The 14,385-nt window shown below is 43.3% G+C and overlaps 1 protein-coding gene across 2 annotated transcripts in view; it reads left to right on the forward strand.

Annotated features, from left to right (window-relative positions):
• The window catches only part of PPM1H (protein phosphatase, Mg2+/Mn2+ dependent 1H), a 293,293-nt gene that overhangs the window by 146,114 nt on the left and 132,794 nt on the right, over window positions 1-14,385 (forward strand). For both annotated transcript variants that reach the window (XM_004053493.5, XM_055358103.2), the window contains exon 4: window positions 2,908-3,020. In XM_004053493.5, the coding sequence (XP_004053541.2) occupies window positions 2,908-3,020 (113 nt within the window). The remainder of the gene's footprint in view (window positions 1-2,907; window positions 3,021-14,385) is intronic.

The following is a 14,385-nucleotide window of genomic DNA, read 5'->3' on the forward strand; positions in this document are numbered from 1 at the left end:
CTGATAACCATTCTTGTCAGTCGAGCATTTTAATTGAAGCATGGGTTTCTGCTTAATTATTATCTCAGCGAGCGTTGGCATTGTAAGCTTTTCATTTGTGAATTGTGGAATCCATTTTTCATATTAAGGCAGAGGTAAGGGGATAGGCAGATAAAAAAATTTAAAATTTATTTCTTCATTTGTCCATTGAACGGATATTTATTAAACTACCATTTACCTGGCCTAACCTAGGTGTCGAGGGTCTAAGGTGAGCAAGAAAGGCCACCGCTCTCAATGTTGAAGCTTCTGGGCTGCGGGAAGGGTCCAGATATCCTACTAAGCCCCTCACACATGCCAGCTAATTTAGCCTCATGACAGTCCTTTAAGAAAGCTAATTTATACACAGTTGAAGTAAATGTTAAAAGTCCCACATAGTCCTTTGAAGTTTGCCCCATGCTTGATATTTCTGCAGCTTTTGCTGCTGCTGTTCACTCCCATATTGAAGTGTTTCCTCACTTGTTTATAAACCACTACATCCCCCAACACATATTCCTACCTCCTCCCCGTGGCTCTCCAGCTCCCCTCCCCCAATCTCTTACCCAGCTCTCTCCCAGTGTGTTGGTCTCTCCCAAGTCCTGGCTTTGTGTTTTTTCTCTATTTACTGGTTTTTGTTGTTATTTTGTTTTTGTTTTTGAGACAGGGTCTCGCTCTGTCACCCCGGCTGAAGCACAGTGGCATGATCATGGCTTACTGCAGCCTCGAACTCCTGGGCTCAAGAGATCCTCTATCCTCAGCCTCCCAAGTAGCTAAGACTACAGGCATGTGCCACCACACCCAGCTAATTATTTTTTATAGAGATGGGAGTATCACTATGTTGCCCAGGCTGGTCTTGAACTCCTAGCCTCAAGTGACCTCCTGTCTCTGCCTCCTAAAGTATTGGAATTACAGGCATTAGCCACCGTGCCTGGCTTCCATTTGTTCTTTAACCAGTATGATATCCCTAAGCTCAAGCTCTTCTGTTTCCAGTTTCCGATTGGTGATTTACCCTTTTTATGTTACCATCTCTGGCCCCTAGAGCAAAGCAGTTGCTGGTAAATGCTGGGGTCTTGACTTCTCTCCCCCTTTTCCATGAGGAGTCTGGTTGAAGCAGCTGAGCTCTAACTCTGTGGGATTCTCAGGATTACAATAGTGGCCTGGCCCTAGATCTGCCAACAACAGCATCAACGTCACCATTTCTTCCTCTTCCTGTAATTTTTAGCCAGCCCTCATTTTCCTTCCCTCTGCACCAAAAGTAGTAGATTACCACTGGAAGATTTGGCATTATTTTAGCCAGGCATTCAGTGTATCTTACTAACACAGATTTTTCTGAGGTAACAGAACCTTTGCTTCTATCGCTAACACAGAATTTCACAGGTATCTCTCTTGATGATGCCAGTGTTGGTCTATTTTTAATATCAGTTTCTTGGGGAGGCCTCATTAGGTGGCAGGTAACAACACAAACTTTGGAAGAGAAGCAGGTTGGAATCCAGACTCTAGCCAGGTAAATATGGGCAGGCTACCCCACATCTCTGCAACTAAACAATGAGGTTCATAGTGATGGTCTTCAGGACGATATGAGAGTTTGAGTATAAAGTGCTCAGCACACTATGTGACGTAGAGAAAGTTCTCAATGAATGTTTCTAATTATTATAAACGTTTTACCATTGTAAACTGGTGGCTGTGGGAAGAGGAAAAGTCAGGTCAGAGTTCAGAAGCCCTATAAGTCATTTTAAGTCATTTAAGTCATTTTAAGTCATTTATAATTTATTTAAGTCATTTTAAGTCATTTATAAGTCATTGTAAGTCTTTGCCCTATAAGTCATGGCTTGACTCCTGCCTGTGTTGAATAGAAGACATCTTTCTGTAATTTATCTATAAAAGAGACTATTTATCCAAGAGTTTGGAGTTTAAAACATTGATCATGTCTGGGCTGGGTATGGTGGCCCAGTGCTTTGGGAGTCTGAGACAGGATTGTTTGGGGCCAAGAGTTTGAGACCAGCCTGGGCAACATAGTGAGACCCTGTCCCCACAAAAAATGGAGGAGTTAGCTGGGTGTGGTGGCTGCACAGACCTGTAGTCCCAGCTACTCAGGAGGCTAAGGCAGGAGGCTTGAGCCCAGGAGGTCAAGGCTGCAGTGAGCTATGATCATACCACTGCACTCCAGCCTGGGTGACAGAGCAAACCTTCTCTCTAAAAAGACAAGGCTGGGCGCAGTGGCTCATGCCTGTAATCCCAGCACTTTGGGAGGCCGAGGCAGGCAGATTGCTTGAGCACAGGAGTTCGAGACCAGCCTGGACAATGTGGCAAGACCCCATCTCTACAAAAAATACAAAAATTAGCGGGGCATGGTGGTGCGCACCTGTGGTCCCAGGTACTCGGAAGGCTGAGGTGGGAGGATTGCTTGAGCCTGGGAAGCACAGGTTGCAGTGAGCCAAGATTGGGCCACTGCACTCTAGCCTGGGTGACAGAGCCAGATCCTGTCTTCAAAAAACAAACAAAACATTGATCAGGTCCAAGTACTTGTCATCCTCAGCCTCTCTAGTGTATGTTTCACATGGTAGCTCATGCAATCCACAAAGACTAAATTTTCCATAAGCTGTGATATTTACTGAATACAACTTACATTTTATTTGCATTTTTGTCTGATTGTTTCTGTTTGCTGTCTATTGTTTCCTGTCTCTGGTTCACAGATGGTCTAATATGTGGCAGTTTTATGCCAGTGTCCTCTCCAGAAATGCTCATTAGGTGGTAGGAAAGCAAGCACTAAAGATTTTTCTAGTCCCTTCTTGAAGCACATTCAGAGTCTGGGGACTGTCAAGAGAATGAAAGTGAGAAAGTTTTTGCTACACATCCTGCACAATCCAACACTAACTCTGTTTTATTCTCCAGGACCTACAGATAGAACGAGAGAGGAGTTCATATAATATATCTGGTGGCTGCACGGCCCTCATTGTGATTTGCCTTTTGGGGAAGCTGTATGTTGCAAATGCTGGGGATAGCAGGTAAGCAGATGAGCTGTCTGATTCTTGCTAATTTCTAATGCCTTCTGATGTTTTTATTTTGTCTCAAAAATTAAATGATTAGAAATAATTAAAGACAGGCCTTCTACATCAGAATGAAAATGCATTTAAGGACAATCAGGTTGATATTACAAGGTAAAGGCAGTCTCTTACTTATGCATGTAGCAGTTCATGTACATGTCTGTGATAAATCTAAACCAGTAGTATTCAAACGTTTTTTGACTTCAGAATCTGTTTCTCAATGAAAACTTAGCAGGAGCATAATATGTGAGAGTGATGAGGAGGAAGGAAAGGGATTCGAGTGCCCTGGGTGTTTGGAAGGGGGCCTGGGATGACTCCCCAGTTGACTCCACTTTTACTTAGTGACTTTGCACTGTTCTCTCCCAGAAGCTTCTCCTTTTATGCACATTCCCTTAGAAGCTGCAGTTGTCTCACGTCCGGGTTCAACTAAAGGAAATTTGAGCCAAGAGATCATTGTTAACCCTTCCTTTATCCAGCATTGCCAGGGAATAAGATACATTTATGTTTTTATTTCATTTATTTTTTAAAAATTAGACACAGGGTCTCACTATGTTGCCCAAGCTAGACCCAAATTCCTGGGCTCAAACAGTCCTCCCACCTCAGCAGCCTGAGTAGCTGGGATTACAGGTTGCACCACCACCTGGCAGTTGTGATTTTCTTTTAAATAACTGATGCTTCTTCACTTTTGGTGTGGGGAATTTTTAAATTACAGATTTTGCAACAAATATTCTAACATGTATTACACACTTCTCCACCGCTTTCATAACGAAATATGCTGGCCTGAGAGTGGGGCCTTTTCCAAAGAACTGACTCTTTATTCTGAAAGTAGTAAAAGTACAGGACTTTCCCCCCACCCCCCCTCCGCCCCAAGGGCTGTGAGGACTCTCATTCTTCTGTCCCCTTCCTCTAGGTCACATGGCTCTTGTGGGATCTCCTGCTTGCTCCACCCTTTTTGAGGTCTGATCCCACCCCTTTCCTTTCCCATTCCCTGTCTCCAGCTTAAGTTGCTGTTGCCTCTGCAGCCCAGACCACCAATTCCCTTGAGGCAATCAAGAACTTCACCTTAATTTTACTTCCATTTACAAAGCAGACTCAGGCTGAGGCAGCCTTCATTCCTCCTAGTAAAGTGTCCTTTCCCAGGGAAGATCCCAGAGAACAAGGAGGGAACCGACCTGGCAGTGGTTTTGGGGGCTTGAAGATTGGTGTTTGTTGAAGGTCTGTTGATTTCAAAAGTATATATGTGGTGACATAAATGTATATATATACATTTTACAAATATTCTAATGTGTATTACATGAAATGTAATTACATGTTCTAACATGAAAGAGGTGGAGAAATGTGTAATATATGTTGTAAAAATGTATATATTTACGTTTCCTTGTAAAATTCTGCCCAGTAAATGGAAGTATGTGTAAGATGCTATGTTTACCCCATGGCTGCCGTTCCCATGTCTCAGGTCAGGGTTCTGACAGGAGACAGATTCCAACTCAGATGGGTCAACTGTGAATGAAGGAGGTAGAGAGAACCGGCCAGGAGTGTTGAGGTCCCCAGGAAGGAGTTGACCACCCTGAGGAACCAGGGAAGGAAACGCTGTAGCAGAGCCAAGGAGAGTGGGAGCCACTAATGAGGGACCACTGGGCAGGAGCTATTGGAAGGAATGGGAGGAGAGATGCTGACTTCTCTCTGCCCGCCCTCCCATCTCTTGCCTGACCTTCCCATCAGCTGACCCCAGCAGGAAGCCAGCTGATGAGTGGCCCAGGGAGGTCAGCCTGCCAGGACACAGACACAGGCCAGGGCAGTACCTCCAGGATGGGGACAGATGGAAAAGAACCAGCACATCTGCTACCCCTCCTTTCCTCTCCCACCTCAGGGTTTGAGCAGCTTCAAAGACAGGAATCTACGGTCTTCAGGGGCTTTTAAAACACACTGAGTGGCCAGCCCCTGGCCTCTTGTTCAGTTCCTGATCTTGAGCTGGTCGGTAGACAGAGGAGAGCAGCAAAGGAGGCAATTCATTGCTCTTTGTCTGCTCCAATTGAGTAAGACCGAGTGGATGATTCAGCTGTTGCACTCACATTCACCTTTTGCCTTTATGTCTGGTTTCCTGTCCTTTAAAATGAGTTTGCTTCCTGGCCCACTCAGGGACTAAGGAAGTGACTGAGTGCCTTGCTCCTGGAAACAGGCCCACCCTACCTCCCGGGGAAGTGCCTTTCACCAGATGACCTGAGTCAGAAGTTAACTCAACTTTCCGGCTGGAATACCTTTATGTTAGACTGTTCTTCGAGACTCAACTCCTCCCCAATGCCTTTTTCTCATTTTTAAATGTAGTTTCCTTCAAAGCTCCAGGCTCCTTAAAAGAGCCACCTACCTAGCCAGGGCTTCTAAGCCTGCATCCCAGAAGCTCCAGTCCTCTGTCCCAGAACCTGCCAGTCCCAAGAGTTCATCTTCTGGGCTCTTGCCTTCTGTTGTACTTAGGTGCCAATTTCCAGACCAGACTTCAATTTCATCTATAAAGGCAGTGGTATTGGACTAGATAATCTCTAAAAATTATCCCATGAGGAGTGACACTTTTAGAAAGTAAAGTTGTACTATAAAGTATCTTTTGGTTATTTTATATTTCTTAGAATTTGTTTTGGAAACGTTAATGTAACTGAAGTTCTTGTATTTCTAAGTGTTCATAAAAGTATGATGTTTTGGCTGGGCGTGGTGGTTCACGCCTATAATCCCAGCACTTTGGGAGGCCAAGGCAGGCGGATCATGAGGTCAGGAGATCGAGACCATCCCGGACAATATGGTGAAACCCCATCTCCACTAAAAATACAAAAAAAATGAGCAGGTGTGGCGGCGCACGCCGGTAGTCCCAGCTACCTGGGAGGCTGAGGCAGGAGAATCACTTGAACATGGGAGGCAGAGGTTGCAGTGAGCCAAGATTGTGCCACTGCACTCCAGCCTGGGCAACACAGTAAGGCTCCATCTCCAAAAAAAAAAAAAAGTGTTTTGTTTTACATGTTATATCCAATCATTTGAAAAGCCTAACAGATACTTTTATCCTTAATAAAGCTGTAAAACATAAAAAAAAAAAATCAAAAAAGCAGTATCTCTAAAACCTAATAAGCTTAATGATAAAATACTACCTCTAAAACCTCATAAGCTTAATTATGCTTACAGTATTCTAGCCCCAGTATCCAGATATAAATTTGGGGTTTTGTAGTTGATTATTTGGGTTTGCTGTTCACATATGGGTCATACTTCAGGAAACCTGAGAACAATGTGAGTTGGTATTTTTATGTGCTATCCAAAGGATCGTTTATGCAACACTTACTAGAGTGCTATTTGCAGCTCTTTTATAAACAATAGATACTGATATCATCTTCTAGGATCATTGTCTAGTTTGCCATACTAATAATATAGGTATTTGAGCTTACAGAAATATTCAGTTATTCCCAAGAAACAACAGCTAAGTGAGCTTTGATCATATCTGTGGAAATGTAGGTCCATTATCACTGATTGACGAGCAGTCAGGAATCCCAGGGCTCAGTTTAAAACAAATGCTTAGAGCCGCAGAAGGTTCTGGCAACAGAGCCCTGATTAATGAAGGGCTAAGTTTTCTTCTTTATTGCTAGACATTAGCTGTCATGTGCTCTTTTTTTTTTACATCTTGACAGTTTCGAGAGTAAAAAATATTTGTTATATGTTCACTGCCCCCATAATTATTCACGCTCAGGCAAAGAGAAGCTTTGCCCTGGTTTGATTTGGAAGCTGCCAATGGTCAGGAACTAAGCTGTGTATCATCTGATTTACCATCAGACATCTGCACACTTAGGGGTTGTATTCAGGAAATGTTGCCTGATGCTGTTTGTGGCTTTATGGGTTTTTGAGTCAACGACCATCCCATTCAGAGGACATAGGACCATTCATGTAGGATGGTCCACAGTGACGCGAGTACCTGATCCATGAGGTCTGGTCCGTGCCCTGATAGAACTTGCCCTTCTACTCTGCCGAGCTAACCAGCCACAGAGGCACATGCAGTAACTGCTTGATGCATGCCAGTTGCTTTATTTTTCCCCCGGCAGAGTCAGCCAACTCAACACCTAGGGGATCATAAGGGACCACGAAAGAAGCAGATGGTGGGCGGATTTTCACTTCAAGCAAAAAATGAACCAGTAGCATGCAAATGTCATGCAAAGCAATATGCAAACTATCACCCATTGTGTTTGAGTCATCAGCTCCTTAGGGCTCTGACTGATTCTTCAGTTTAGGAAGGTGCTTTGACTCCATTTTAGAGATCATTTTATTTCATCTCTAGAGAACTAAGGCACTGAGGAAGCAAAGCCATTACCACGTATTTTAAACAATGTCTAAAGGTTTAGCAACTGAGACTGGGTGAAGTCACTCAGAGTTTTAAAAAGCATTTAAGATTTATTAAATTCATAATTCTACTCTTGCCAGACTTATAGTAATAGCTGCATTAAAATAGCTAATAAGTGCAAGGCACGTATTAAATACTATAACAAAGGATCACATTTAATTTTCTCAACAATATAGTGAGAAGTAGGCACTGTTAATACAAGTTAAATACAATTTACCAATAAATAAACTGAGGCCCAGTGAGGGGAAGTGGTTTCCCCAGGCTTCGACAGCTGTGGAGGAGCAGGGCCACCACCCGCCCAAGACTGGGAGTTCGATCTTGTCCACAATCTCTGCACTGTACCCTGGGATTTCCCATCCATGCTGAAACTCACAGAGGTTTTGTTTTTCTCATTTTAGCATCTCTAAATAAAGAAGTTCTAATTAACATTTTTTTCTTCCTGTTTTTATGTGAAATAGTGGCACACCTTATAATCAATGGCATCTTAGTTTTCACCTAAAATGGATTATGGAGGGAGTGGAAGGCTGCCTTAGAGGCTATTTTAAATGCACTGCAATTGTTGACAAGATAAGCTTTGGATGGTCCAATTCGTTCATTTATAATATAGAAAAGGAGTTTTTTCTCAACATGAGAGCTCCCATCTCCTTCCAAGGGTCCCAAAGTTCTGAGACTATTTTAAATGTTGTGTTTTTGGCCGAGTGCAGTGGCTCATGCCTGCAATCCCAGCACTTTGGGAGGCCGAGGTGGGAGGATTACTTGAGCCTAAGAGTTGCAGACCAGCCTGGGCAACATGGCAAAACCCCATCTTTACAAAAATATATATATACATTAGCTGGGTGTAGTGGCTCACACCTGTAATCCCAGCTACTCAGGAGGCTGAGGTGGGCAGATCACCTGAGCCCAGAGATGTCAAGGCTGCAGTGAGCCGTGATCACACCACTGCACTCCAGCCTGGGTGACAGAGTAAGACCCTGTCTCAAAAAATTAAAATTAAAAATAAATGTTGTGTTTTCATTTTGATCATAATCTATTGAAAATAATATAAGCATTTTCTGATTCTATAAATGATTACTACCACAAATTCAGACTTCCATTTTGTTGTGCTTATAACTTCTTTGGAAGCAAGTGTCTCACTAACTTTTTTGAATTGAGCCCACAGACTCCTGGGAATAGAGGGTCATCTTCTCATGCTTGAGAGTCTCCTAGGAAAGGGTAGGGAAAGTCAAATGTGTTCATTCATTAGCTCTTTAGGAGCGGAGTGAACGGCATTCCGTGAATTGTCACTGAACGAAGCCAGTGATGGTTTCCTTTCATTTATCTTTCACTCCTTTTTAGTTTTCCACAATTACCCCCCTTTAGAGTTAAAGCTTTCTCTATTAGTTCAAAGGTGAGTTCTTTTGACAAGTCTGACTGTTCCTGAGGACAGGAGTTAGGTATTAAACAGGACTTACGTTCCTAAATTCAAAATCAATTACACATCTGTGGCATCTTCTCTCCAGGTTTCTTCCCTTTGATGGTGGTAAAATAATGAAATATTATGTAACTGCCTCCAAGCCAAGGGAATGCAAAGAACTATTCATTTCTTCTTATGTTCATGGATTTCACCAACGGCTGGTACAAATCCTTTCTGAAACTCCTTTTTGCTAATAAGTGGTTCATCTATCCACATGTGCCAGTGAGCTCCTGCTCTGTTAGTAGCCTTCATCTGAGTTCAGAAATATATTTGATCTTAAGCCATTAACTATATTAAATACACTATTCCTCTCACTTTCTTTGACATGTATTTGAAAAATAACAAAAAAACAAAATCAACAACTCTTCTCCACTGTGAAAGTTGAATTGCTGTTTCTCCCTTTTTTCTGTAAAGCCCCGTCCCCATCTTTTTAGTGTGTATTTCATGTAATCCCTTAGCTATACCCATAACCTCTAGAAGGGATTAGCAGAAAGAAAATAATGCTACCAAATGATCACAAATACAGGCAGAGACACAGAAACCAAGTGATGGCTCAAAACAGTCTGTACTTTTCCCATCAGGCCACTTGCCATCCACACAGAGGGCACCCGAGAGGCCCTTCTCTCTCTGACCTTCCTCTCTCAGGTACTTCTTGCTCTGAATCAGTGATCTTCAAAGTGTGATCCCCAAACTGGCAGCAGCATCACCTGGGAACTTGTTAGGAGAGCAGATCACTGCTCACTGAAACTCAGTGGGTAGACCCAGCAGTCTGTGTTTAGCAAGTCCTACAGGTGACTCCCATGCGTGCTCAAGTTTAAGAATCACCACTCTAAAGTCTACCCCTGGGCATCTGAAAGAGCTAGGAAGGATTGAAACATTTTAGCTGTTCCTGGCCTGAGGGCCAAAGCGTTAGACTGCAGGCACACTATAAGGCAATCTCAGCAGTCCTGCTGCAACCAGACACCACACACAGGGCAAGCTCCTGGAACCCATGTCTCCCCTTCCACTCTGCAGCCTGCTACCTGCAGTGGGGCGGGGGCGAGCTCCCTGTACCTGGGCCGGCTGACTGCAGATTCCTTTCTGCCAGCCTGACATTCTAGAACTTAGGCCCTGTTCCTCTGAAGAGTAGAGTTGGGTGAGAATTTCTAACATGATCCAGCTCCACATGTCAGCCTCCTCTTCCTGCTGGGTAGTTCTGAGGCCTGCGTAGCTGTGAAGCATCCCACCCTATCCCCACCTCCAGTCCCTTGTCTGGAATGGGTCAGACATGCCCCCATGCGGACTTTTCGTCTGTCATTGTTGGGCCCCTGGGAAAGTGTAGTTGTTGTAGTTCCCCATTCCAACCAAGCTGTGCCTTGAAACACGTCCCGTGTCTCTTACCCACTGAAAGGCTAAGCTGGGAAGTCTCATGAAGTTCGTAGAAGTAGAATATTTGCACTTAGAAATGCTGGCATGAGATTATTGTGATCGAGATAGTCACCTTTTCTATGCCTGGCTGCTGAGCTAGGGTAGAACAGTGGATCAGTGCCAGGAGGAAACTTTGTAGTAGAGAACCCAAGGCCCTGTGTTTGCCCACTGGAGCCCACACCAGGATAGATTTCCAGGGCCTAATCATCTAATGTGTAGGTGATATGAAACCAAGTAAGACAAACTAGCAAGATTCAAAAAGTCCTTTAGTGCCTGGGAAAGTGGGTAAATACCAGGTGAAGCTTAACCACAGTAAAGGTAAAGTATCACACCTGTTGAAAAGAGAAAAACCAGCCTGGCAGTCAGGTACAGTGGCTCATGTCTGTAATCCCAGCACTTTAGGAGGCCAAGGCGGGAAGATCATTTGAGCCCAGGACTTAAAGACCAACCTGGGCAACAAAGTGAGACCTTGTCTCTATTAACAAATTTTTGTTTCAATTAGTTGGGCATGGTGGCACATGCCTGTGGTCCCAGCTACTCAGGAGGCTGAGGCAGGAGGACCACTTGAGCTTGGGAGGTTGGGCTGCAGTGTGCCATGATTGCACCAATGCATTCCAGCCTGGGTGACAGAGTGAGACCCTGTCACCAAAAAAAAGAAAGAAAACTAGCAGGATAGGGGAGACAGCTTATCAATGGCTCACATTTTTTTTAATGTATTTAAGTAGACAGTAAGTTTAATCTGGTCAGTAGTGTGATATAGACACCAGAACCTAATCTAATCATAGGCTGCAGTATTTGAGCTATAAGGCAAATAATAGCTAATGTTTCTGACTGGCTGGCTTACTTTGTCCATAGTAAGTACTGTTACTAGTGTCTAGGGCTTTACATGAATTTTACATAAATAACCTCATTAATCCTAACATCAACCCATTTGGGGAAGTACTATTCATGTCATTTTACCCATGAAGTCCCTTTCTAGGTGACATAATTCAACATGTGTATAGATGAACAGGAACCTTCAAAAGAGAGACTGGAGTGGTGAAGAGATTGGAACTATGTTTGAAAAGATGAGGAAAATTCAAAAGAGCTAAAGTTTTTCAGCCACATGAAAAGATAACTTTTGTTGATGTAAAAGATCAAGTATTTGTCAGTTACGGGGTAAGGTGGTAAGGCTAGCTGTCCATGAGCCTGGGATAGAAGTGATAGCCACAGGCAGGCAGGATGGTGGTTAAGAGCAGGGACTCTGGACTCAGATGGCCTGAGCTGAATCCTGGCTCTGCCACTATTGTGTGTGACCTTGAGCCAATCTCATGTTTTCTGTACTGAGTGTTGTCAACTGTAAATGGAGATAATGATAGTACTCACTCCTCAGGTGAGGATTAGATGAGCAGATGCCTGGAAGGCCTTCAGCACAGAGCCAGGTGTATGGCAACTGCTCAGTAATAGTTAGCTGCTGTTATTGTTATCATACTGATCAGGAGAACTGTTTATAGTTGCAACAAGCCGCTGAAGAATGTAGTGGGTTCTTCTTAATGGAAATAGTTGTGCATCAACTGCATTCTACCTAGCAAGGATGTTGTGCTAAGTTTTTCAAGGTGCCCATGAAATATTATGTTTGAGGCCCTGTGCAGTGGCTCACGCCTATAATCCCAGCACTTTGGGAGGCCGAGGCGGGCAGATCACAAGGTCAAGAGTTCGAGACCAGCTGGGCCAACATGGTGAAACCCCGTCTCTACTAAAAAAATATATATATTACAAAAATTAGCCGGGCATGGTGGCGTGGGCCTGTAATCCCAGCTACTTGGAAGGCTGAGGCAGGAGAATTGCTTGAACTCGGGAGATGGAAGTTGCAGTGAGCAGAGATCACGCCACTGCACTCCAGCCTGGGTGACAGAGCAAGACCTCGTCTCAAAAAAAAAAAACAAAAAACAACAAACAAAAATATTATTTCTTTCTTTTTCTTTCTTCCTTCCTTCCTTTCCTTCCCTTTCTTCCTTTCTTTTCTTTTCTTTCCTTTTTCCTTTCCTTTCGAGACAGGGTCTTACTCTGTCACAAGGCTGGAGTGCAGTAGCATGGTCATAGCTCACTGCAGCCTCAAACTCCTTGGCAAGCCATCTTCCCATGTCAGCCTCCTGAATAGCTAGGATTACAGGTGCGTGCCACCATGCCAAGCTAATTTTTATTTTTTGTAGAGATGGGGTCTCACTATACTGGACCTGTGCTCAAGCCATCCTCTTGCCTCGCCTCCCAAAGTGTTAGGATTATAGGCGTGAACCATCACACCCAGCAAAGCATTATGTTTCTGTGACTTTGAGGATCTTAAGTAACGTGACTATTTTCATTTTTGTCTCTTTCCTTTAAGAGTTTAATGAAGCGGTGCCTTTGTCCCTTTCAGGCACTCGAGGACCTAGGCCGAAGGAGGCTCTGTCATTTTTAACTCTTGGCTTCCAAGGGCTCTTGAGGCATCTCCATCCAGTGAGACAGAAGGGGACAAGAGTGTGGAGGAGCACTCAAGAAAGGGTGTTAGGGGCAAGGCCTGGTAGAGACACACAACATTTCTGGGTGCATTCCATTGGCTAGAACCCAGTTATGTGACTTTACGGAGAAGCAAAGAAGGCTGCTGGGAAATGTAGTCTAAGTCGTGTACCCAGGCCCAAGGGAATTGATTTTGGTGGACAGTTAGCAGTTTTGGCCACCAGTGGCATTGAAAAGGGAATTCATATTAGGTTCAATTAGTAATAGTGTCTTCATTCAGTTTTTGATACATTTTCCCTTTTGTTCTGATGAAGTTACAACTTGGATATCACTATCATTTTTAAAGTCCAAAGACCAGTTACCTCTTTTGTTACCTGAATTTTGTCACTGTTAGTTTTAGGAGAGATGCAGTAAGTTCAGCTTTAGCTGTCAAACATAGTGAAGAAAGAGCTAACTCACCAAGATCCACTTTCATCTTGGAGAAGAACACATTTGAATAATGAAAAAGCCTACAAGTAAACAGCATACCAAATATTTGTCTTTGGAAAGTTCATCATGGAAAGCAAGGATTATTTCATTGCTAAAGGAGAAAGATTACATTAATCAGGTAGGGTGTGACTATACTGATGTTTTAACAACTTCTGTTCTTTGGTGGTTATTTTTAAATTGTCATAGTTATGTTGTAAAGATTTTTAAATGATATACCAGTTCAGTTTAATAGTTTCGTTTCTTATCTGCTCTCAAACTGCAGTGCTTCGGTATGTTTTTTGAGTTCATTTCCTCCCATTGCTGTCATCCTTAATATAAGATTTGAAATAACTGTTAGGAATGGATTACTTATATATACACCTCAATCCATCCTCAGTTTGCATACGATAAACTTTTACAGTTCATCGTGCATATATTACATAGTTAGAAGATAAAGTATAAGCAGAGTAAAATGTCATGGTAGGAGCAGGATTCAACGAATATTTTTATGCCTTCCATGAGCCAGGCATCTGCTGGCCACTGTGCTGGGGAAGCTACCGTGAAGTAGGCAGATGAGGTCTCTGTCCTCTTGTACTTGTAGTCAGCCCAGGTAGGCAGGTAGTCAGGCATCCATTTACAATGCAGTGTAACAGGCAAGGCAGGTGTTTCAGGAGACACATGAAGCTCTGGGCTTTACTGAGTGAAGGCTGCCTTGGGTTAAAAGCACACATTTGTAATTGTGTTCTATGGCCACAGAAATAGCAATGCTGGTACACTGCATCAACAGAATTGCCTCACAGGTCAGAATCCATTGCAGCAGAGTTCTACAGGCTAAGCCCTGTGCTTTATTATTTCACAGTGTCATTGTGGTTGTGAATAGTGCTTCAATGTTTGGCACTTGGGGTCATTTTGTGATATAAATGTTGGATGGGATCATACTCGTTTTTGTGAAATATAACCCTCATTGAGCCACCATCAACAGACAATGGTTTATGAAGGTCTTGTTTCCTGAAGGGATGTTGATGTTCACTGAGCAATCCTTACTGGTGTGTGGTGTACAGTTATCAAATGATTTGTTTGCTTCAAGGAGTTAACTGAACAATATGGGTATTTCACCTTCAACTCTATCCTGTCTTGTTTAAGCAAGGTAATAAACT

Source organism: Gorilla gorilla, chromosome 10 (genome assembly GCF_029281585.2).
Source record: "Gorilla gorilla gorilla isolate KB3781 chromosome 10, NHGRI_mGorGor1-v2.1_pri, whole genome shotgun sequence".
In the NCBI taxonomy this organism is placed as follows: Eukaryota; Metazoa; Chordata; class Mammalia; order Primates; family Hominidae; genus Gorilla; species Gorilla gorilla.